We start from the raw sequence: 25122 nt of genomic DNA on the forward strand, positions 1-25122 counted from the left end.
TTGCAGTGGCAGCTGCCCTACAGGAGCAATCACGTCACATAAGCATATGAATGATGAAGTACACCAAGGGTGCTCTCAGGAGATCACTTTAAAATGACTCGGTGTACAATATGTACAATTTTTCAATGCCGGTTCGAGTAGTGCCCCTTGTATTTCATAATGTTTTAAAGGACGGCTCTTGAGAAGAATCGCTTAGTATTCTCAGAGACTTATCCGAGTGGCACTTGTTGGCGTTTCAAACAATCTTGGTAGATCTTGCGTGATTTGACACCCTTTCGGGTGCTTTTTATTCTACGGAGACATCCTTGGTGTTCTTAAGCACAGCTTATGATTCTAAGGCGAAAAATGATAACTCTACTAGGAGTTATAAAGCTAATACCAGGAACATTCAGCTTTGTTCGTAAATACAAGTAAATAAATAGGAATAAATACTTGCATAAATAGGTGAGGTGCAAACAATTTAAAAAGGTTTACAAAGAACACTAGTGGTGCACTGAACTGGCATTGTAACAAATATATTAAAATACAATGCTCTTGTGTATATATGAAGAGAGATCATACAACAGCAATGTGGACCAGAAGCAAAGATGACTCTGGGAGTGAAGATGACTATGTATCATCCTGATTGGTGCTCTGAATTATCTATGGATAGATATGATGCTCCATTTATGTTTAGGTGGTGATATATTGGTGATATATTACCCTTTATAATGCTAGATATGCTTCTTATAATCATGTCTGCAAGGAACCAGCAGTAACTGATAATATTTACGATGGTTACAATTTGACCCAGGAAACATAATTCCGACAAGTAACAATGTATCACCACCAAAACATGTCTCTGACATTACCATTGTTTGTGATAAGTATATAAACAAGCTTGTGTTGAACATGAAGGAATTAAATATGCTCATGGCTCTGATATGATTCAGATGTTTCAGTGACCATTAGTTTTATGGTCCCTAGTTTTCTCACTGACTGTAGTTTTCTTCAAATATTGGTTTGTAAACAAACAGAAATGATCCAGGTTATTCTTTGACTTTCGATGCTGCTTTACACAGTTTGAGGTTTTTTATTCCCAGTATTGTGAGATGCAACAGTCATTGCAGGACTGCTGGAATGAGTTCTTGTAGCTGCGTGTCATCTAATTCATTCACTGAGACAATGTGGTCAAGATGCTGGAGGTAGCGATCTTGATCCTGCATGAAGTGAGGAATTCTGGTCCTCTGGAGTATTGCCAGATGTCGCAGTCTCTCCACATCTTCATAAGACACCTACAGAGGAGTGTGGTTTTTTTCAGCATTCTTCTTGAGCAACAATGACATAAAACACACTCATTTTGTTACAGTAAATCTGTGATTGTTAATGGGACTGACCTTGCCCAAAGAAGTTAGCATCTTGAAGTCAATGGTTCTCCGATGGCGCAAAATCCTAAGGATTCCGTCAAGATATACCTGATCTTTACTGAAGCAGCCTGATACAAACAAAGCATAGACATATCAGCCAGTATGAACAATTATGAAAGGCCACATAACTTTCTACAAATTAGATGCATTGTTTCTTTACCTGGCTTGGAGGTGTCCGTCTGGCCTCGTTTGGCACGAAGGCAATATTCCCAACGTACATCAGGGTCTTGTACAAACCGAGCTATATGGCTAAACAGCTGGCTGAAACTCATGTTGGCAGCATGGTAAACAGTATAGTACAACAGAGCAGCTCGCCACAGGTAGGGCTGTTTCCGTAGTAATACACTGTGAAGGCTGGCCAGTCCCTCCTCTGTGGGATTGGCAGGTTTTAATCCATACTGCTTCCTTCCCGCCGCAGTCGCCCATGGCTGCAGATTATTATTTACACCTCGCAAGTAGTGTGTCCCTGAAAATAGCAGATATTAACAGCTTTACAACACTTCATGCCAGTATGACAAAACATCGATGACCTTACTGTTTACTTTGGCTTGTTTAGCCTAAATGTTGCACTGAAAAACATTACAACGGTCATTATTCTTGGTTATTTACACCGTAACTGATCTATTGGTCATGTGCATATCCAATATAACAACATCACTCAACAGGATCCACCGATTTAAAAGTAATGAATTTACTGCAGATTGGCTTGAAGCTTCTTTAAAAAAAAAATCATTTCACTCAGGGTGATGGGCTGTTGATGTAAAAAAACATGAGTTTACATCAGTGATTTTTTTTCCAATTTGCCTGTCATTTAATATATCCCAACACATGCTCAGTATTCTTTCAGTAAAGTAACTAAGAATTTGTCAAAGGGAAATAGTAGCAAAGTTGTTTTTATAGAAAATAGCATGTGGGTATCTTGTGCTTATCAAGGCTTAGCAAAAAAAGAAAAAGAAAAAAAACCACTGAGAAATCTTTTGAAAATATCTCAGTAAAATAAATATTCAAATGAACACTACCTGAGGCAATCAACCAGGTGTGTTGAAACTCATAAAAAGCTACTGTCTCATTAAATTATTTTCACCATACATGAATATCAAATGCGGTTTGGATCATACCAATCTCATGTCTCAACATTCCCTCAAGCCAATGTTGCCGCGCTCCAGAAACGTTGATGGTTAAAGTTGGACGACAGCTCTCTACCATCATCACTGCTTGGGATAGCAACTCCTCAGAAAGACAAACCACCACCTGGCAAAATAACTTGCTTTCATTATCTCCAGGGCAGACACATGTTAAAAAAAAAAAACCAACAACCTATACATCATCAACATACCTCTCCAACACAGCCCTCTTTCTGCAAGTACTTGCGTACTGCCGCCCATACACGACTCTTTGGTAATAAACTGCCTCCTGTGACTTCTTCAAAGTTCTCATAGGTGCCAAACTTCCTCAGGACACAATCCATGATTCCCACTGCCTGGAAAGTGATATGAGAGACGGATCGGAAAAACAGATCTAGAGAGACTGAGCAACAGCTGAGATGTAAAGTAGATATAGATTTGTTGGTTTCACATGATTCCTTGAGGAGTGTACCTGCGACAGAAAGAGGTCGGAACCCTCTCTGTACTTCTCCAAGACTGAAACGGGCTCAGGAGAGGCGTACTGGAACTGGGGCTCATACTGATAGTCTGATTGGAAAAACGCTTGGCGCTCCTGCTCCAAGTTAATGGGTCGCAGAGCTACCAGCAGGCAGGGTACACGTGGAGTGATGGGCGAGGGAAGTGAAGTGGTTCCTAAACCTCGGGCGATGTGCGGCAAGGATGTCGCTGGACGCATCCGACCCCGGCTGGCTCGAGGAATTACTGCTGAATTCACGGTGCAAGTGCTTTCGCTCCGACGCATCCAGCCTGCTGGTCCAAGGCTAGGGCTCGTCAGGCTTCGAACGGGTGGAGAAGGGACACCGCTACGCCATGGTGGCTGTAAAACCCTGCTTTCTGCCAAAGTCCCCCTAAGTTTGAATTCTAAGCTGGAGGGTCTTCGGGTCTCTCCCTTCCTACCGAATCCTTCTGAGTTCCTTGACCCTCCCTGGGCCCCCCTCTTAGCACCATGGACTGTGCGGTCCATCTGTGTGCTGGCAGCTCTGGAACAAAACTCAGCCTGTGGCCCATTGTGAGACAGTCTGTCTCTCTGGATGATACTGGTGGTGCTGCCTCGTGCACTGAAAGGTTTTCGTTTGTCCGGCTGGGGCTCTGGCACTACTGTATCTACAGTGCCATTCCCCGCCAAACCCTCTGCATTTGCCTGCTCCATACAGTGCTCCCCAGTATCCAGCACCATGGCCACATCCACACAGGGTGTTCAGCAACACTGCACACCTGCCAAAAAAGGTATATGACACATGCGTGCAGCACAACACATTTTTGACTACTGTTCACCATAACGGTGTTGTTGCGACACTTGAATTTCCCACGGGATTGATAAAGTATTCCGTATTCGTATAAATTCAGCTCTAGACTGCAAACAAGACCTCTTGCTGAATTTGTAAAACTGATTTTTATTTCAGGAATAAGGTTCTTCGTGCATTTCTCTTTTCAAGGGCACTGTTTTAAAATTTTATGCCTATGCCAGCAGTTTACCATGTCACTGAAGATATTGACAATAGCATTACGAAACATTCAAATGCTACAATTTATGCTGGTAGTTTAAGGTTAAGACAGGTCAGGAGTCACGGAGGACAGGGTTGTCTTTGAGTCAAATAGTGGACTGGGGCGTTTAACTGAAAAACTGTCAAAATCCAAGTGTTATTCCAACGTAATCTGTGTTAACGAGAAAATGAAGCGAAATAAATCTGTGGTGAGGACTCCCCACTCCTAGTTAGGCTAAGAATTACACACCAGATTTACTCCCCGGTTTACAGAATAATCTGTTTTCAAATAAGAAAAATTATATTATATTGATCGTAAAAAAAAAATAATAATAATACAGGTAGGTCCCTTTACATACCATGCAGTGTTGTCTTTGTGAGGCGAGTGTGAGTATTCAGTCTTTGTTTAAATTCATAGCGCCATCCTTTCTGTGCTTTCAAAAACGACAGTCAAACTTCCGGTAGGAATGAAGCTCTATATAAGAAAAATATAACGGTACAGACATCTCCGGTTGCAGATGGCTGGGATTGCGTTGGAATTAATGACGCGCTGGCGCAGCTGAATGACCGCGTCCGCGTAAGGACGTTTGCGCCGTAAATTTGCGTAAGCACGCAGTAATTCCAGGCAATGTTACGTCTTGTATTTCAGGCATCAGAGAGATGCTGGATACCTGTTGGACCTATGAAATCATGTTTAAATTCTTTAATGCTTTAATGTGCAAGCGCGGAAGTATATTTATCTCAGAACACCATACAGGACATATTTACTGGACCATAGCAAAGAGAGCCTAATCTGAAACCTTCACTCAAGCAAAACATAAATGACCCACTTTTTAAAAGACTTTTTTGTCGGCTGTTTCAAAAATTACCAACTATGTAAATAAAGTGAAACACTGATTCAAACATTTTCCAGGATAAAAATGAAGACAGTAATACCCAGTCACATCACCTAACAAGGAACTTTCAGCTGCAGTCACACCACAAACTACAACATGTTTAAAAAAAACAGTGGTGTTCTGTGATCTGCATGATAAATACGGCAGGGTCGCTTGAAAACTTTAAAAATAAAGAGTGTGGTCCAGATTCTTTAAAAGAAGTACTTTAATTTCATGTAGAGGAGTACAATTTGTGCATAATCATTTATATCTTTACAAATTTCCAGAACAACACAAAGGAGAAACAAAACAAATATTCCAGCCAAGCTACCTCATTATAAAATACCTGCTTGAATAACTCAAATAATTTTGAAGAGTATCATTTAAATACTTTGAAGGGTGTGGAGGAGCAGTTACCGTCATTCAGTTCCCCAGAGGACTAACTTATGGTCTGTTTGCACATAGGCTGTATGCAAACATATTTGCTAGAGCAGAGTGTTCTCTGAAATGCATGGTAAATATACTAACAGAACATATTTGCAGTGTGTAGGCATTTTTGTTATTTTGGATTTGGTTTTATTTCACTAATTTTTCTTTGTTTCAAAACATAAACTGTCATTATTTTCTTGATTAGTCATGGGATTGTAATTCTATCCTGAGCAGGTTTTTCTCTCTCTGCTTGGGGGGAGAGGCCTGTGGCAGTGCCATGCTGTGGTAATGCCATCAAGACAATAACTGCAATCCACTTTCATTTCGGAGCGAAGACGTATTGCTTCTGAGAACTAAGATAATCTTTATAATGTGTGAGCATTTTTGTCGTTGCTGCTGTCATTATGTATTTTGGATTATGTTTTATTTAACTAATGTTTGCTCAGTAATTTCTTGATTAGTCTTAGCATTGAGATTCTGTGATTTATCTGCTATCCGAAACAGGTTTGGTCTGGTTGTTCGGAGGTAGAGGCCTGCCTATGTGGTGTGCTGTGGTAATGCCATAGCGACGATGACTGTATTCCTCTTTCACCTCAGGGCGAAGACGGAATTGCCCCTGAGGACTAAGGTCAAAGAGGTCTATGGGTGCGAAGTGCAGAGTATTTTCTGTCCAGATCTCTTGCAGTCTTTCTCGCCAGGCTTTCAGCATGGATGTTCGCACTTCTGGGGGAGAATGTGCTGGGGCCCAAAATGTCTGGGGAGCTAGGACCTGAAACCCACAGAAGTGCAGCACACAGTTCTGCAAGCACACAGACAAAAAAATGTTGATTTGTAAATGGTGTCGTCAGCAACTCACAAAGAATTCTCACAGTGAGAGACACGATGAATTCTCATGTCCAGGTTTGATAAAACATGTATAATAACAAGACATTATTGTTTAATAAACTACTAACATTAGATTTTACAAAACGATTAATCTCACCTGTAATGGCCACAGTATGACATTTAAGTCTCCATTGAGGCCGTCAGGGAGGAACATGGACTCCATACCTCCAGTACTGAATGACAACATCGCCTTTTTGTCCTAAATAACAATACATCACTACATCATTTATTCCATGAACATACGCAATTCATGATTTATGTTTCTAGCTAATTACCAGGTATGTGAGCATAATTGTTTTAGATGTAATTGATGAATCACAGATATCACACAAGTATGTCACAAACCCTATAAATGTGAAAACCTATACAATAACACACATACACACACCATCAACTCATAATCAGCCTGTTATTCTATGTTTGGGCTCAGACCTTAAATACGCCATTTCCATACAACTTCTCCAGTGAAAACGCAAATCCTGATGTAAAAACTCTGTCAATCCAGCCTTTCATGATGGCGGGGAAACTGAACCAGTAAAGAGGAAACTGCAAAAACAATTTCAGATATTTCATTTTAAATGCAAGAGAGAATGAGAGAGAGAGAGAGAGAAATAGAGGTGAAAGCAACACAGTGGAATTTCAAACCTGAAAAATTATGAGGTCAGCTTCCTCCACTTTGCGTTGCTCAGCTACAATGTCATCACTAAGTCGACCCTCCTTCCAAGCAAGCATTCCTTCCTCCCCGTACCGGAAAAGATCTGGATTCTTCAGATCACCTGGCATAAGCGCACCATCAAATGTCAGTTTGGGAGCTTGTGTATACAGCAAAATGCGGACGTCTTGATGTGCATTTGTATCTACCTTTGAAATCCTCTGCTGTTGCTGTTGCTTTAAAGTTCATGGCATAGAGATCAGACACCATGACCTTGCAGCCTTGCTTTTGTAGTGTCTCCACTGCTACATCCAGTGCAGCTGAGTTAAAGGAGCCAGGACTCTGATGAGCATATACAATTAGCACAGTCTTCTTTGCTGTAAAACATGGTGACACATAAAAGAGTCTTAAAGAAATTAAAGACTGAAATGCATTCACCATATGATATGAATTCTTTCACTGACACCAACAGCTATCAAATTTAAAGATTCATCACAAAGCATTATTATACATAAAAACCTAGACTGCTTAAGGGTTTATATGCATTCCATTCCACTGATTTTTACAAGAAAGTTTATTATTATTAATTTATTATTAAGATGTGTTGTTGTAGCCTTATCCTTTTACTGACATGATTTTTCACTACGCAATACTTGGCCCTTTTCTTGTCCACTAATGAATTTACACATACGTAGAACAGTTCAATAATTTTGTGATCATTCAGTTGATTGAAGCACAAGAAAATAAAATCTCTGGAAATCTCCAACATCAAGATATTTTTTAATCTGAACTTTTAGGTCATTTCTATTTTGAATGGTTTTGACTGAATTACAGCGAAGTATGCACACTATCCGGAGAAAGTCCACAGTTTCTCAATATTGTACCTGCACTGTGAGACGGACATGCCAGTCCGTAAAGATTTTTCCCATATCTTACATTTTTTACATATGACTGTCTACACTTTAAATAGTTTTTTTCCTGTTCGACAGTTCCATTCGTTTGCCTCTCCGCTGGCTTTTCACAGCTTTTTCCAAAAGTTTTTGAAAGCTTTGTTATCCATTGTTGAGTCTTGAAAAGTAAAACAAACAAACAAAACAGCTATTTCTGTCAGCCTGTCAGTTGCAAACAGCGTTTACAGCTCAGAATCCATCCAGAAAATGTAAACATCTGCGAATCATTTTGAAGGCAACTGGTGCTATTTTACGATTAGTAAACCAATAATCCTATTATACTGCTTTATTTGAAATGCATTGCTTTCATATTTTTCCTTTTGCCCCTTTCCACGTTATCGTGTGGGATACAGGTAAATAAACAAATTATTTGAATTCAGTCAGTGAATCTAACCGCAAGCACCCAAACAACGAGCATGTTAACCTGCAGACAGGTTTTCGGGGACCAATAGATACGCCCTTCCTTCCGTCATTTCTTGACTTCTCTGAGATTAGTTCTCCTTCTGAAAATCAATTATTTCAGTTTCAGACGAATAAAACTTTGTCACTTCTGTCACGAATTAAGTGCTCTTTGAGTAATTTAACAATAGGCTTACTGTAAAATATAAAACGGTTCACGGTTCAGTCTTCTTCGACTCTGTTTTAGGCATGTCAGTTAGGACCTACCAAAAATGCCGGCGCGAATGTTCGAGTTTACCAGAAAATAAAGCGCGATGGCTCCGGCAATGATTGCAGTGTACATTTGCACATTACCGTTGCGTCTTACCCATTTTGCGTGCTCCAGGTAACCCGCTGGCTTTGGGTAGGCTTCAAGAAGGTAACAGTTCGGGACCGTGCTGCAACACTCTTTATATTGGTTCTTGTGGTCACTCGCGTGAGAACAGCGCTCTTATCTAATCTAAGATGTTGCGCAATAGCTGTCAGGGAAAAGGTTCACTTTTGTGAGCGGATAGCCATGGGTACATCAAGACGGAACATCCCAGGTCAGAGAGTGAAAATGACACACAACAAGTCCCCAAGAATTCGCGTGGTGTTGACCTGAAAGTGGATCACGATGACTTTCATTTTTTAATATATTTAATAAACAATGGTTGACAAATCAGAGCAATATATATATTGTTCATGTGCGTATTAGAGGTATTTCAGTCAAACTTATCGCCATGTACTTGCAGAGTTTAATGCCGTGTACTTGCAGAAAAATTTCGTGTTGCGCGAATGAAACCGGAATGTCACCGGGGCACATTTTTAACCTTCATCGTACATGTGGCCGTCTACTGCAGAAAGTTGTCTAGCACAAAGTCAGGAAATCTCATGTCTGGATTCAGATTGGCCCAGGTCGCTTCTTGTTACTTATTCAGAATCTTGGGAAACAGGGATTCTTCCATTTAAAGTTAACGCCAACCTGGGAGCCGTTCAAGCACCATAATTCATTCTCGTTTCCTTTTGGACGCACATTTCCGAAAAAGGTCCATGTAAATTGTTAACCATTAATGGAAAGGGACACTGGTTCAGGATATGTTTCAGGGAGAAGTACAGAAAGGAATACATGTTTATGTTGTAACAGTAGGCCTACTGCATTCTCACGGGATGCTACCTATCTCTTTTGTCCCCGTATAGAGTAATTAGGAACGATCTCTACATGAAATTCACGTAGTACTTATAGTAAAACTGTTACAGTTTTATTTAAATAACGAACCGGTGTATTGGCTTTAAAATTTCTAATAATGATGCAATAATTATGCATTCTTTCAATGTGATATATGGCGTTACTGTTTTCTTTGTTAACATTTTCTTGGGAAGAAACTGTTTAGCCCTGATATGAAACATAGCTTTTGATTGTTTGAATAACTCGCCCTTTTGCTACGGCTAACCAACCCGTCCAGAAACAGCCTATCAAAGGATATAAGTAGGAGTTTTTGATTAGTAATGCTCGTGCACGAATTTGATTAGTAATGCTGGCTATGCATTCACATAAGGCTGTGTTTGCCATTGGTCTTTATTTTTCCTGCATTGTCATTATGTACTTAGCACTAAATATCTGTCCACGGGCAGTGTGAGATTAAACCTAAACATATTTATTCATGATTACAATGACTTGACACAAAACTCACCGCTCTAAAATGCACTGAATGAGTGCATTATGTACACTGGGCACGGTTAAGTTCAAAGATCAGTTTTAATGTTGTAGTTCTTGATGGGACAATGTGTTTTGTGATTCTGTATCTGTAGACATTTGTATTGCCAGCTTCACAGCTAAACCTGTAAAAGTTTCCTCTCTCGCTCTCTCATTTTCATCCAGCAGGGGGCAGACAAAACACACATGAAGTGTGTACTAGAAACAAGTAAAAAGGCGTAAAAGACGTAAATCCTCTTGTTTTCGTTCTAATGATAATAACGACGATGGCGTATTCTTCTTCTTCCTCTTCTTCGCTAAAATTGAAAGGGCAGTGTGTTAGGGGTGTAACAATTTAAAAAGATTCACATCGGTACACCGGGCTCAATGTTTGCGACTGCACCGATTCAAACAGTGTGTAACCTCTCGGCCAGAAATTGGGAGGGAGTCGCAACTGAATAGGTACGGATTTCCTTTACCGCCCCCACCTCCCTCCCTCCCTCTGTCTCTCTTTGTGTCAGTTGAAGGAGGCGTGTCTTTCCACAGCTCAAAGGAGGATCACCTTTTTTCTCCCTCCCTCCCTATTGTTAAACTAGTCGAGCTGAGACAGTGTTGCCAGATGTACGATGATATACAATAATTTTGCCCCCTGTCCTATGTCCGATCAGTAATGCCAAAAATCCTATAATGTACGATAAATTGATCATTTTGTGACACTAAGTATTAGTAGGTTTAATCAATCTAGGCTACCTCATTTTAATTAATTTCGCGACTCAGAATCAGAATTACAAGGCGGTGAAGGAGAGCAAATGAACAGTGCACCATCAGTTAGTACAGAAACATTGCATTAACTCACGAATAAAAGAAGGCTTGTTTGGACATAGTATCTGAAATGAACTAATTGTGGTCTGCGAAGAAACACACATTGTAAGAAATGTGACTCAAAACGGGATGGTCATCAAGATGAAAGAAGCCATTCACACCCCCGTTCTGTTGATTAAAGTCTACTAAAAAAATTCTTTTGTAACTATAGTGTAAAAATAAAATAGAATTATAACTGTACTGTTGAAACGCATTATCGCATTACACCGTATCGCTCCACATCGTATTTAATCGAAACAGACCTAAAACGTCGACTGCTTAAAACGTATCTTTCATGTATCGGATCGTTGATTACGTATCAGTCTCAGAGGGCGAGATATACACCCCAGTTGTCGTAGTCATAGAGCTCCTCCCTAAGTGTGTTGGAAGTATATCTGGCTACACGCCCTAACAGAACTTTGACATAATTTGTATGCGTTTATGCAAAGTATCCGATATCTTAACCATTTACACGGCCACTGCTAGAACAGAGAAAAAAACTATTGCTACAAATTTATTATGCTTACATGACTACTATAGTTAGCTAACTTTTTTTATGAAGTCAGAATCGAAAAAATGGGCAGTCTGTAAAAGCAACATTAACTAAATTTAACTCAACTGGATGAAAAACTTAACAACATTCATGATCTGTTACGTCTGGGAAACAGGGTTTATTCAAGAATTCAAATTACCAACGCCGTGTGCAAACAAAGGTATTAGGCTTCTTCAACACAAAATGTATGACTAAGGTATGTACACAGAAAAAGATGTAGATCCTCCCTCCTCACACTCAACACAAATTGAAAGCTGTGACTACATTTTCTTGATTGATACACTTGGTTACATTTGCTAAAATTTGAAACGTCCTTTGACGTAAACAAACATTAAACAAAAATTATATGATGACTTGGGCAAAATGATGGTGGAGTCAAGTTTTTTTTGTTCTTCTCTTTTTTGCACACTAAATGAGAAACATAGGAAGAGGTTGCATACACTTACAGTCTGTTCTGGGCTATGAGCATGGAGGACCAGGTTTCTTCAAGTCTTTCCAGAAGTTCACTTGGTCTGTAAGGCTATGTGTTGTGGTGGCAATCAGTTTTGCATAGCGACAACGGTTGTATGGAACAGGGAATACATTAAACAAGGAGGGATTTGGTGGATCAGTAGGGCTTACACGAAGATACCTCATACACAAGCCTATGTACACATCCTCAATGTAGACTGCTGTAACATGCTTGGCTGCTTCCGTAAGCTTACTGGGGAGATCTAAGGAGAGAACATAGCCTAGGCCCAAAGCATATGGTGGATAGACAGACTCAGGGAAAATGTCATGCGGAAGGTACCATTTTGATGCAGGATTTCGTAAGACAGCGCCACCCTTTGCCACAAGTCCAGTCAAATAGTTTTGCCTGGGTGCCCGAATGAGCATTTCCACCAGGTTGTGCACATTAAGGAATATATCAGAGTCAACTTTCATGGCATAAAATGCATTTGAGCAATTGGAACTCAGCCACTCCAGCATCACCATTGTCTTGATGGTAAGATTCTTGTAACAGTCCAGGAAGTCACTCTGCAGCAGGTCATGGTGTTCCTTGCTCTCCTGCAGCACCTCCTCCTGCACTTTGTGACGCCCTTCGGCAGGAGGCAAAGCCAGCACAAAGAACAGACTGACCATTTTACCCAGGACCTCCCTTTCAGAACCCCAAGTACTACGGACAGCATTCCGAGCAGCTCTGTTGTTTGGAGCCACCGGCACAAGCAGAACAAGGAAGGGTTTCTCCTTAAGACACCTCTCTGGCTCATTTATAATGAAATGATAGTCATTTGGATAAGCCACAGTATATGGGTTTGGAGGCTTTGGTGGAGCAGGGGTTAAACGCTTGGGAAGTTGTGTTGTAATTTTTACAGTTGACTGTGCTGATTCTGTGCTGGTTATTGGAACTGGAGCCATAACTGTAGTAGTTGTTTTATTTTGCACTGAATGAGTTATTTGTGCACTTGTGTTAATATTTCGGTTACTGTAAAATGTGCCCAGTGATAAGATCCAGTTTAGTGACACCTCATAATCCATATAATAGGAAAGTATTACAGAAAGTAGCAACATTACAAGGAAGCAGAGGCGAACACGAGAGCATTTGCATCTTCCTCTGTCCAACTGGTCTACACTAAAAAACAAAATGGTAGCAAAATGTTTTTTTAAAGTCCAAAAACAGGAAATAAACATAATCCTATCTAAGGTTTAAAGTGAACGTGTGATAGTGTACTGTATCACCAACACCCTATCTCAAATTCCTTTGACACATATTGTTATCTTTGTAATTATAGTGATTCGCTTTGCGACATTAAAAGAAAACATGGTTTAACTACTTCACAATACAATCTAATTTATTTATATGGAGAACATCAGAAAGGTTATGTTACAATTAAAGAACTGTGAGCACTGTACCTTTTCACATCGTGTTGGCTATCGTCCTGTACCGTCATTCTGCCGTCCCTACTCTTTTAGAGTGCAGAGTGTCATGTAGCTCTCCCATTGTTAGGATTGATAACGTTCGCTGGGACTTCTACGATATTTTTTTTGTGTGTGTGTCTGTGTATGGAGAAACTGGTAAAACTGGTTGCCTTTCCACTGCAATAAAATCTGGTCTTTCACTTTCCCTGTGCTAATGGACACCATATTGAATGAAAAAGTACATTCAGAGAAAACCATAACATATAAAGACTATTTGGCAGAGATAACCCAACATCATTTAATGCATAAGTACAAAGCAGATGCTTTGACCAGTTTCTATCTGAATATGCTAAATGCTTCAGTGTTGCTAAAATGGCCCCATAAACTAAATCAGCTATGGGCTTTTGAGTCCTAAAATGCAATGACTAACATGTAAGGATATGTCTTGTAACTCAGTGTAACTTACTTCTAAATGAAAAAAACAAACAAATTTGAATATGATAAATTTAAGATCATTACTTAGTTTTATTGCTTCAAGTGTTGATATATCTCTGAGTGTTATTTCCACTTCAGGTGATAGTATCTATGGCACAATCTCTCAAGAGATGTGTCATTAGAGAAATGAATTGTATTTAGGTCATAAGAGGAGGGTAAACAGGCATACCATAGCATAATCACAAATTTCCTGTTTTACTTGTTTGCTTCATTTCGTGTCCATTCATTACAGACTATTTAATGTAACGCCATTGAAAGAAAACCAGGAAGTCATTGGGGCTTGTGTGTGTTTGTGTGTGCATGTGAAAGAAACAGGGGGGCAGGAAGAGGAGGACAGAATTTGTAGGAAAATCCTAGGCAGTAGTAGGAGAATATATGATGTAGTCACTGTGGTTCAGTTTTTGGTTTATGTCAACACTAAACATCACATTTAATCAAGTAGCTAATTATAACATTAAACAGTGTTCACTCCTAATGCCTCACCCCTTTTTTTTTACAAATATAGCGTTTGACATTCAAGGTCATGATTTAACAATGAAGAAGTATATCAGTGTTCGCTCTCTCTCTCTCTCCCTCTCTCTCTCGTCCTCTGTGCAAATGCACACATGCACATTCAGATCTATGAAAATGGTGTGTGTACAAAAGAAGAGAGGCCCATCTTCCTGTCTCAGTATACACAAAGAAATGAAATATTTGAATACACCTTTGATCTTTGATTACTAATGTCTTACATATACGTATATGTGCTTGTGTTTTAAGATAGGGTAAAAAAAAATTAAGTTTGTAGGACCCTCCCCCCTTCGTTAAGAGGCTATGTCGAAGAGGAAGTGTATTCTTGCCACATGAGATGAGAACATTAGCAGACAATGCATGAGCATGTTACATACAGGGCAACTGCAGTTCAGTCTTGTATTGTGCATGATTTAACAATGAGTGTAAGTCTACACTGTAAAACATGTATTTCAAGATGGCAAAGACTATTTTACTGGTCTAACAGCTTGTAAACTCTGAAAGACAACTGAGACATTCAATATTTCTGTGTTGTTCAAAAAGATTTCATTTATAATGATAGTTAAAAGCTGCAAATATTAAATTCTCAATGCCAGCATTACATTTGCATCAGACCTAAAAATAATAGCTTTTTACTTTTTATTATCTTTTCTGGTATGTAAACTTGAATACAGTTTATTGACCATTTTACAATATCTTTCTATGCCCTTTCATTTAAAGCCAAAAAACATCAATGAGTTCAAGTGTACGTCTGTGTGTGGATGTGGTCAGAGGTGAGACGGGGACAGAAAGAAGAAAAAAGACATTGTTCAAAACTGCAAAAACAACAAACCAGGGTCAAAGAGAACATTTACTTTAGAACGTGCTAGTTAGAAAGAGTGGTTGATTTGTTTTGATCCCATTCTCTGCCTGGTACATGGGGTTAATGTCCGGATTAGGCCATGGTAAAGTACTCTTCTCCATTTCTCTTTGGACATCTCTAGCAGCAGTGGCAACCAGATTAGCCACTCGTTCTTCCTTGCACAGCATCTCATGTTCTTGTTTGAGCTCCTGGTAAGAGCGAGAAAACATGTGGAAGATGGAAGTGGCTGGGAAGGCCAGGATGAGAATCCCGCTCAGGATGCTGCTGAATGCTACCATCTGACCAGGGATACTGTGTGGAACCATATCACCATAGCCCACTGTCGTCATGGAGATAATGGCCCACCAATAAGAGGCAGGAATACTGCTGAAGCTGTGGGAGCCCACAGTGTTGACCACAGCAAATTCATTCTCAGCCAAGTGCACAAGTGGGGAGAACAGAGCTACAGCTACACAGAGAAAGAGGAGAAGCAGACCAAACTCCTGTGTGCTGCGCTGCATCGTCAGGCCTAGAGTCTGAAGACCCAGGGAGTGTCGTGCCAACCGCATTACGTACAGGATCCGGAGGGCACGCATAACCCGGAGAATCAGGCCTAGTTTGTCCAGGTAACCTCTGCCTATTGCTCCTCCACCACCAAAGTGCTCATTCTCCACAGATGGATCCCTTTCATCCACCATCAGGGACACATAGTATGGCAAAATCGCCACAGCATCTATTATGTTGAGTGGACCTCGCACAAACTCAAGCTTACTACGAGCCTGGAGGAACCTCAGCATAAACTCAAGGGAGAACCAGGCCACGCAAACCGTCTCCACGATGAACATTTGCTGACACTTCTCTGAGCACTCTCCCTGCAGATGAGGAATTGGAAGAAAAATTAAAAGGAGAAAATGAATGTTAGTCATTTAAGCTGAACTCACCAATCATATCACATAAAATAAAGAGATTACATGAAAACTAACATTTGATCAACACACCCTCTATGCTCGTATATATATATCCCTCTCTTGATTAGCATTAAACCAGCTTTAACTGTTGTTTATGTAATACAGCCAAACAACTGAAATGCTGCATGAAAGGATGAATCTGAGATAAATCCAAGGATGTTAACTCAAAAGAACATCCATCTACCCTTTGACATTCTAATCAAACAACTTAAACTACTATTGTTTGTCATGTAGTGCCAATTCAGTCAAAGAATTTGTTGATTAGAATATTTTTTATTTGATTATTGGTAAAACCTTACTTACTTACTTAAAAAACATAATTATTTATCCTACCTCAAAATAATTACAACTTAATTCACAGGGTTAATAGCAGATTCTGCAGACTCTTAAAGGCATTCATATCATGTTTGTTTGGTGCTGATCCAGCACAACCAGTACCAACTTCAGTATAAAAGGACAAAGGGTAAAGATGGCATGCAAGATTTATGGGATTACTTCCAGTCATTCAAATACTTTAAAAACTCATTTGACTCAAGTCTGTCACTGAAGAAAGCAGCACCTGACTTTGACATTTGTTTTGCAAAACCGTTCTCTCTGGGGATGAAAATCAGCAGAGCACTGGTCATAATGCCATACCCTCATTGCCACTCTTATCTGGTTCCACCAATCAGTGCTCATCTTGTCCCACCTACTGATTTTTGGTTGACTGTATTTGTCTGCTAATCATTGCACACACCTGCTCAGTGTAATCAGAATTCATAACCTCTGTGTATTTATTTTTCCTGTTTGACGCTCTGTACCTGTGAAATTTCCCGTTTCCCCTGAGTTTCTAATCTGTGTCATACTCATCTCTTTGTCTTCTCTTGTGTTGTGACTTCAGCCTTTTTTACCCTTTATATGTCTAGCCAAAGTTTTATCTTTGCCCTGTTTACTTTGGAGTCTTGGCTATGTTTGGATTATGTTTTTGCGTAGCCCATTGTACTCTGCTGGTGTTGGACTCAAGCCTATTTGACCTGAGTTTATTCATATAAACCAGCTGCTCTGCACATTCATCCAGCCTCATTCATCAATTCATGACACATAATCACCTTTGATAACAGTCAAGATTTTGACACAGGGTTTTACGATGGAACTACACTGGGTAAAATGGAGAAAACTGTCAGACCTAGCAAAAATCCACAAACCTAAATTTTACTGCTTCCTTACTTATGCATTGAACAATAATTAAAATTTCAGTGTATTACTGCACCACTCTGCTCTAATGCTGACTCTATGGATCTTATTCAGTTCAGCATGGGGTGAGAATTACTTAGAGTAATTTGGTAGTTATTTATAATATGGAATAAATTGGAAGTTATTTATGATACCTTTACTGAATCAACCCTGCAAAAGAAAGCAGAGTATAATCAAACACAATTAAAGTCAGTGACTTCTGCATTAAGCAAAATTATTTGCCTTTGAGTAATGCATATCATCATAACAGGGAGAGATTCCAGCTTGTGTACTTTAGACATGCCAGTGTAATGAATGAATTGCTGTTGATCACCTACCCTCCTCTCCTCCTCTCTAAGATCTGGCATTGTACTGATGCACAAGGTTACAACAGTTACAGCAATCATGATGACAGAGAAGCAGGCAAAAGCTTTGCCAAGCCAGCCAGAGTGAGGGTTATCCACCACGTCTCTCAGCTGACTCATCAAACCTCGGTAGCCTGTCTCCTCCTCTGGGCGTCGTCTCTGCATGGCCAGCCTCTTCTGCCTCCTCTCCTCCTCCTTACGCTGCTTCTCTGCTACTTCCTCCACACGTGTCATCATCCTGCGCCGGCAGCAGCGCTCCATGTGTCCAGGGTCGATGCCCCAGTAGTTGAGCTCATCTGACAGGGACACGGCACAAACCTGTCGCAGTAGCCTCAGTTTCCCCGCCGCAAGAAAGTTAAGGATGACACGAAAGGCCACAGAGCTGCGGTCGAAGAAGAACTCACGGTGGGCCTCGTCGTAGTCATCACACAGCTGAGCAATCTCCTCAGGGCTCCTGCAACGGCGGAGCTGGCCCAAACGCGAGAGTGGAAACTCATCCAGGGTACTCCACGGGAACGTGTAACGATCACCGCCTACATTGATGAGGGCAAGCTGACTATGATCGACCATTCGCAGGGACAAAGGTTCTCGCACCAGCTGAGCACGCTGAAAATATACACCTTTCACAGTTTCTGTCTCTGGGATCTCGGTGAAGAAGCGATCGAGACTGCTGTCATCTGTGCTTACTGAGTAAGTACTGAAATCATGATTGGCATTGCTGATGATGGGCATAATGACATCTGGGTACTTCTGTGGACTACGGTGAGAAGTTAATGTCTTTTTCTGTCCTGAAATGACGAGGGGAGAGAGAGAGAGAGAGAGAGAGAGATGTATCATCATAACTGCATGAAAAAGAAAAATTAGCACACAATTTAGGAGAGAGACATATCAAATACCTTGCCTGCCTCTCAGATTAAATTAAATTATACCTTGACGTAAAATGGCAAAAATCTGCTCTGCATCCCAGGCCAGGAGGGGGAAAACTACTCCTTGATACAATATATCATGTGAAGAAACAGATGGCTACAGCACATGTCACCAAAGATTTCAGCAACACCTGGTTTCTACAGTCCTTAGAAAAAACTGCTAGGCCCTGAGCCATCAATGACCACAGGCCATCCTGATTTATCTAGGGTTTATCCATAGTGGAACTTAGGTTCCAGAAGATATTTATTATAAGCTGGACACACATACCAATGAATAGGATTTGGCCACCCACCTGTGCAGCTGAAAGTTACATGTCACACTCTTAATAAAACACACAAAGACACGGGTTTGCTCTCTGCTCCAAAACAGGCCAAGTTAGCAGAGGTTCCAATAAGATTTCACTCTGTTGCAGGTGCCCTCTAATTGATTTTCATCGCAATTTCAGTATGGAGGCTAGAATTTCTTCAGAGTATAGTCTGAAGGACAATGAGTGACACTGCAATAAATGTAGATCCACCTAAAAATTTGACCGTTTTAAATTAACTCTACCTTTTCAGTCTTTACACGTCTGCATTAACCAGAGTGAAACCAACACTTCTCATTAAATTTAGAAATATTTCACCACCTCAGCTGAATAAATAGAGAATCCCAGAAGTGTCCATCAGCTCTGATAAGATGTAGACATTGGCTATTACAATGTGAAATAGTGCCACTTTGTTTTTTTTTTAACAATTATAGATGCGTGTGTCTGACAGTTATTATTTTTGAAGTCAGAGGCCACATACTTCTCCAGCAACTTTCAAGTTGTGCCTTGCTCTGGGACACACAAATAGCAAACATCATACTTCAGGCTCAAACTTAACCCCCCCCCCCCCCCCCCCCCCCCACAATAAGAAAGAAAAAAAAGAGAAAAGAAAACGTCAGAGCCAAACTCAAAAAATGTACCCAGTGCTTTCTTTAAAATCGAGACAAGTACGTTAAAACAACAAAACGCACTTGTATACAGTGAATACAACTCATACATTCACCATTTAAATATCAGAAAATGCCCTGGAATTTCTGAAAAAACTTTTTTTTGTTCTTCTCATTGAATATAGATGTGATTCTCCAGTTAACCAAATACACATAGAGAGGCTGGAAATTGAATCAACTCCCTGTTAGTTTTGTAATGGGAACCCGAGTACCACACTCTTTCGTAAACAATTGTCCACGTTTATAGTACTAAAAATTAACTTTGAAAAAAACTTTGCAACTCTAAGAAATACTACAGGGAATTTCTAGAAAATCGACACTAGCAAATTTGCTCAATAAATCCTGAAAAACTTCTAGAAAATGGGGTTTCGTTGTTCTGTCATCACCAAATTCTGCTGGTGTGTAAGTTATTAGAATCATTACGGTCAGATTGTTAATCAAACAAAAGCAATAATTACGTTTATGATTTTCCTTACAGTATTGCTATAGTTATTCTTCATCCATATGCTTTTGCAGCACGGTATTGTTATCACTGCAATGATATCACCGAAACAGTCATCAGAGAAGACGAGGAAACATCAGCATATTTAGAGTTATGTTGTTTACATCCTTGTGGAGAGGTAGTTTGTCAGATGAACACTTATAAAAATCGTTCGTATTTCAATAAGAAGAGTAACCATTCCAGAAATTGCAAGCTATGTGGAGTACTGGAAGCACAGCCTATGTACTGGTTTAGGGTAGAGCATCATATCAACACTGCATACCAGTAAGAGCTCAACAAACCGACATTGCACATAAATTGAACATTTTTATCGTAATCCATTATCGCCCAAAGTATAATGTCAGTGCTATTAACTTTCACCTCGCGTCTGGCAAAGGAGAAAATAATCAGATCATTCCTAGTTTATTCCAAGACCATAGACAGAATACATAATCCGTATACATAATTTAATTTAAATTTCATCACGTGCTATCTTACTAAAGTAAGCAAAGTATTTAAAATGTGGGAACAAAAGACTGACTCACGAGTTTTTGGCGAGATCTAACGACGTAAGTATCACTCTTCTGCAGTTAAGGTCTCAGTCCGAGCTCGGTGAAATCCTGTGTTTAAGGTCAATGTTCTTTGCTGTCCTCGGTGGTTTACATCCTTGTTTGGGTCAGTGGGAGACGGAGGAGGGAGCTGTAGTCGTCCCCTATCCTCGACTGAATTGATCGTAAAGTGCAAATACAATCAGTGATGCATTTATCTGAACATGTGGAGCAATATACTGTCAAATGAGAATGGCAAAGACTATATAAGCTGTTCCCCTTGGCGCGCTCTGGTAAGTATTCTTATTTTGTTATCAGAGATAATCTGCCTTTCTCATCTACATTGTCCTGAATCTATTGATGTTCCATGGGCGAGGAGGTGGGGAAACAATTGCTCTCTGAGAGCTTGGAATAAAACCGATTATCTAACCAATGTCCTCTGAAAATCTGCTCTTCAACCTGTACTATGTTGTGTGTGTGTGTGTGTATGTGTGTCTATGTGGGGATGGGTGGGTGTTTGGATGGATATGTGTTCATTTCAGCACTGAATAGGTAGGGTTTGTTCTGGTGAAAGTATTTTCTTTCACATGAATGCTGTTAAGTTAATGAGCTGGATAGCAGACCAATAAAAACACAAAACAGAGAGGAAGAATAACAATTTGTGAGATTTGAATCATCATACAGAAAAAGCATAAATAAATAATAATGTGCATTTTTATTAAATTTGGATCATGGATCAAGCTGCCAAATAGTTGTGGAACATTAAGTGTGTGTAGAAGAGACAACCTGCTGAAAATGTAGACTGTGATTTCTTGGTCCCTGATCTGTAGACTAATGAATATCAGGGATTAACAGTAATCTCTTGCAAACACATGATTATATCGGAGCATCAAGCTTGGCTACGTGACCGACCGAGGACTTACACAGTACAGCACTTTATCTGAAAGCCATGGACTGTCCAAATCCAGAGGTGGGCTCAGGATCTGAGAAAGAGTTAGTTGCTTTTCACTCAGGCTTTTTATGCTGAGCACTAATTTCCTGGTAACTACCTCTACGTCTAAGGTTACTCATAATGGTATGGACTAGGCAGGCAAAGGAAAACATGAGAACCTTCTCAAGTACCACATGGCTCAGAGGTTTGTTTACAAACCCTCCATCTAGGTTTACTCATTCCTCCAACTCCATCTCAAATATCCAAGCCCTGTCCCAGAGTATAAATATACAAGTATGCTTCTGTATAACTCTAATACGCCTGCCTGTCATAAACAGATCATCGTAGTTTACACCAGCACTCTGTATTCAGCTCATTAACCAACCAAGCCCTTGATGAACTCAATCAGCCAGGAGAGTGCAGAGTCTGAATATATTAGATTGGCTTTAGAAACAAAGTTAAACACACTGGTTCCCAATTCCAGTCCCATACAACAAAATGTGTTACAAATGCAGCATTCACAGAACTTGTATGAGAGGAATAAAAATTACTGTTGTGCCCAAAAAGGATTTAACTCGTTTTACATTCTTTTGATCATGATAATCAAACCCTGATTTACAAAACTTCTTGCATTTACATGAGACTTTGCCCAACTCCTAAGGGGCTGAGGTTAATTCCACACTACTTACACTGTTTAATGATTCAAAAATGTGCATGTCAAAAAGTTAATCGCATATATTTGTTATTGACTGACACAGGATGTAACCTTTAATTAAAAAAGATTGATTTAATTGATGGGTGAACAGCTTAAATGGAAGCAGTCAATGTCTTTAAAGAATCCAGTTAGTTATTAGTCAGATGCAGGACAATGACAGTTAGATATATCTTACCAAATCTGGACTGTACACCACATATCAGACATATCATTATATTTTCTCTCCTTGGTACATCTTGCTACCTTGGTTGGGCAAAAAGCCATTTTATGCATACGAGGCACAACTATTAAAAATTATCATGTCTGCAGGAAACTTCAAGCTTAGCAATATAGCTAAGTATTTAAGCAACCATGCTCATACTGAGTCTGTTACACTAGAGACCGGCCTGAGGCATGAGATGGATTAACCAGAACAGAATGTATTCAATTAGAATTGATGAGAGGAACTTTGGTAGGAATAAGGATCGATTAGAACAGAAAACAAACAGGATCCAAGAGTAATGCAGTAGGATTAGGATGAGAAGTGTAGTGACGTGAGGCTCTCAGCTTCTCTCAGGTTAAGATTAATGGCTTGAGAATGGAGGCTATGAATGCAATAGAAGGTCTTGTCAATACTGGGAAGTAACAAACTTGTCCAGTTGCATAGAAGCTATACTTTTTTTTGTCATCCAGGAAGAAACAGCATAGCACTCTTCAAAAGTGCTCATTACCCCTGGTGAGTAAAAAATAAAAACATACAAATGTGAACCACTGTAAATTTATAAGGTATATGTAAATAGTTATCTTGTTGTTTGGTAACATTTCTTCCCCCAAGGAAATGTCCAGACACTTAATTATAAAATCATTTTAACTAGGTTTTCAACAGGTTTAAGAAGGGATCCCCAGCTATGAGGGGTGGAAGTAACAAAAATTAATTGATAAAAATGGAGGTGATGAAAATGCATGTGACTTGAAAAACAGAGTGGTAAAAATGGATGTTAAATGAAAAATAGAGTGATAAATTATTAAGTGACTTGATTAATTTAAAGTCAATTTGATCAAAACAGTCGTGATATGATTAAAAAAGGGCCATGTTTCATCATTTTCATTCGTCACTCATCATTCACAACACAAAATTGCTGACAAACTGATCGAGTCATGGTTGTGGTGCCTGGGAGTAGGAGATATTATGGATGAGGCTGCGTCTTAGCCCACCAGAAGACATGGATATGTGGCAGAAGGGGTGAGATCTGCAAGAGGGGAAGAACTTGCCGCCTTAATTTCAGCCTCTGAGCAGAGGCACAATGCCCTCAGCTCCCTGCATGTTGAGAGCAAAAAACTCGATCAGTTTGTCAGTGGGCGTGGTTTTTGATTGACATTTTGGGCGGAAGTAATGAAAATTGCTTGCTCTAAACAATAAACGTCAGTCGAGTTGATTATCATAGCAACACTGTTTCAAATAAAGTGTCAATCAAGTTTATCAAATCAACTGACAATTTATCACTCTATTTTTCACTTCACACACATTTTTACCTCTCCAAAGTGCTCATTAATGTAGATACAGAAAAACAAAGTCTTAAGGTTCTATCTTAGGGAATAGTTTTGTATCAGACTGTGAGATAAAAATGAGTTTCACTGAACACATCAGACTCATTTTTCAAAGATCACTTTGGAAAAAGGGAGAGATATCTCAAAAGAGTTAGGACATATGGTTGTTGACCTTTACAACTGAGAAGATGGTTCCAAAACATTAAAATAACTAAGCTATCACATTCCACCTCTAGATGAGTAATTAAGAAGGTTGAAAACACCTGTGCTAGAGAACATGTGTGTCTTTCTCTTTCCAGTAAGGGTTTGCTTCATGATATTGGAAAATGTATTTGAGTGTCTAAATTTACACTCTCCTGAAAAATGTAACTTGATTGTAGAAAAAGGTTGCTGGGTCTAAAATATCCTCATTGCTTGTAATATACTTCTATTTATAACAAAAGTAAACAAAGAGAACTGAAAAGTTATGACATTAGATTATTATGACCCAACAAGATAGAAATCGAGCCTTTTGACTGTGAAAATGCTTATATAGAAAAACCTTAAAACCTAAAACCACATGAATACATGTGCTGAATCTTTAATGTTATGAGGTCGTTTTATACCAGCATCCAGAGACATTTTAGTCACAAACAACAAAAGACAATACCCAAAGTGTTCCACAAACCCAACCAAGACACAGTTAACAGAACACAAAATTACCATTTTACACGCTTAATTCCCAGGAAATTCTCAAGGCAAAAAGCAAAAGGACTTTAGTTGGACATTACCAGGTTATGCAAAGTCAAGGCCATTTAAAATGTTATAGAGTACAAAATTAAGTTTGGTATTTGTATCATGTAATGTAATGTGAAACCTGCATGGAAAAACCTGCTCTGGAGCTGAATCTTCTCCAAAAGTACATAAGTTTCAAGAAAAATACTGTATATGTATCCGTTGTACGCAGTTTGCAACCGCCATGTCACCGTTTCTTGAAAATCCTGCAGAACTAGTATGACTCACTCTCCCATGATGTGTCATCCTTACCATACAGGCATATTCAGAACAAAAAAAATGGTTAAAACAAAGCAACAGAAAGGCGGAGAAATAAAAAGTGGTCTTAGAAATGAATCGGGTCAAGCAAAAGCATGCTGTAAGTTGTCGTGTTGGGTCCTCCTAGTGATAATTAAGAATGCCACTACGAGGGTGGTATAGGTGGCTTTAATTGTAACTTCAAGTCACTCAGCAGTACATAAACATGCCCGACTCTGAACAGTTATAATCCCCACATACCTCCCCACATAATCCCCACATACCAGCGTCCCACCCCATAACGTCACACGCACAGATCACACCACGTCTCCCTGTCCTAGAAACTATT

General features: G+C 39.7%; 4 protein-coding genes across 4 annotated transcripts; all 4 read right to left on the reverse strand.

The window, feature by feature from the left end:
* Positions 1-1100: 1100 nt before the first annotated feature.
* Positions 1101-4516, reverse strand: kiaa0895l. The gene is made up of 7 exons (XM_030765161.1): positions 4413-4516; positions 3003-3784; positions 2743-2886; positions 2525-2657; positions 1567-1872; positions 1377-1474; positions 1101-1274 (listed from the first exon to the last, which is right to left on the reverse strand). The coding sequence occupies exons 2-7, from the start codon at positions 3744-3746 to the stop codon at positions 1101-1103; spliced, it is 1599 nt and encodes a 532-aa protein (XP_030621021.1). The 5' UTR covers positions 3747-3784; positions 4413-4516.
* Positions 4517-5832: 1316 nt separating this feature from the next.
* On the reverse strand, positions 5833-8633 carry nqo1 (NAD(P)H dehydrogenase, quinone 1). The gene is made up of 6 exons (XM_030766335.1): positions 8611-8633; positions 7104-7271; positions 6888-7018; positions 6675-6788; positions 6340-6441; positions 5833-6156 (listed from the first exon to the last, which is right to left on the reverse strand). Exons 1-6 carry the CDS (start codon positions 8612-8614, stop codon positions 5842-5844), a joined length of 834 nt encoding a protein of 277 aa, XP_030622195.1. The 5' UTR covers positions 8615-8633; the 3' UTR covers positions 5833-5841.
* Positions 8634-11830: 3197 nt separating this feature from the next.
* Positions 11831-13302, reverse strand: LOC115804653 (beta-1,3-galactosyltransferase 1). Its single transcript, XM_030765162.1, has 2 exons — positions 13265-13302; positions 11831-12983 (listed from the first exon to the last, which is right to left on the reverse strand). The coding sequence occupies exons 1-2, from the start codon at positions 13300-13302 to the stop codon at positions 11831-11833; spliced, it is 1191 nt and encodes a 396-aa protein (XP_030621022.1).
* Positions 13303-15130: 1828 nt separating this feature from the next.
* kcng4b (potassium voltage-gated channel, subfamily G, member 4b) lies at positions 15131-18393 on the reverse strand. The gene is made up of 2 exons (XM_030765163.1): positions 17635-18393; positions 15131-15988 (listed from the first exon to the last, which is right to left on the reverse strand). The coding sequence occupies exons 1-2, from the start codon at positions 18391-18393 to the stop codon at positions 15131-15133; spliced, it is 1617 nt and encodes a 538-aa protein (XP_030621023.1).
* Positions 18394-25122: the final 6729 nt, after the last annotated feature.

This window comes from Chanos chanos, chromosome 2, assembly GCF_902362185.1.
Source record: "Chanos chanos chromosome 2, fChaCha1.1, whole genome shotgun sequence".
Lineage (NCBI taxonomy): Eukaryota > Metazoa > Chordata > Actinopteri > Gonorynchiformes > Chanidae > Chanos > Chanos chanos.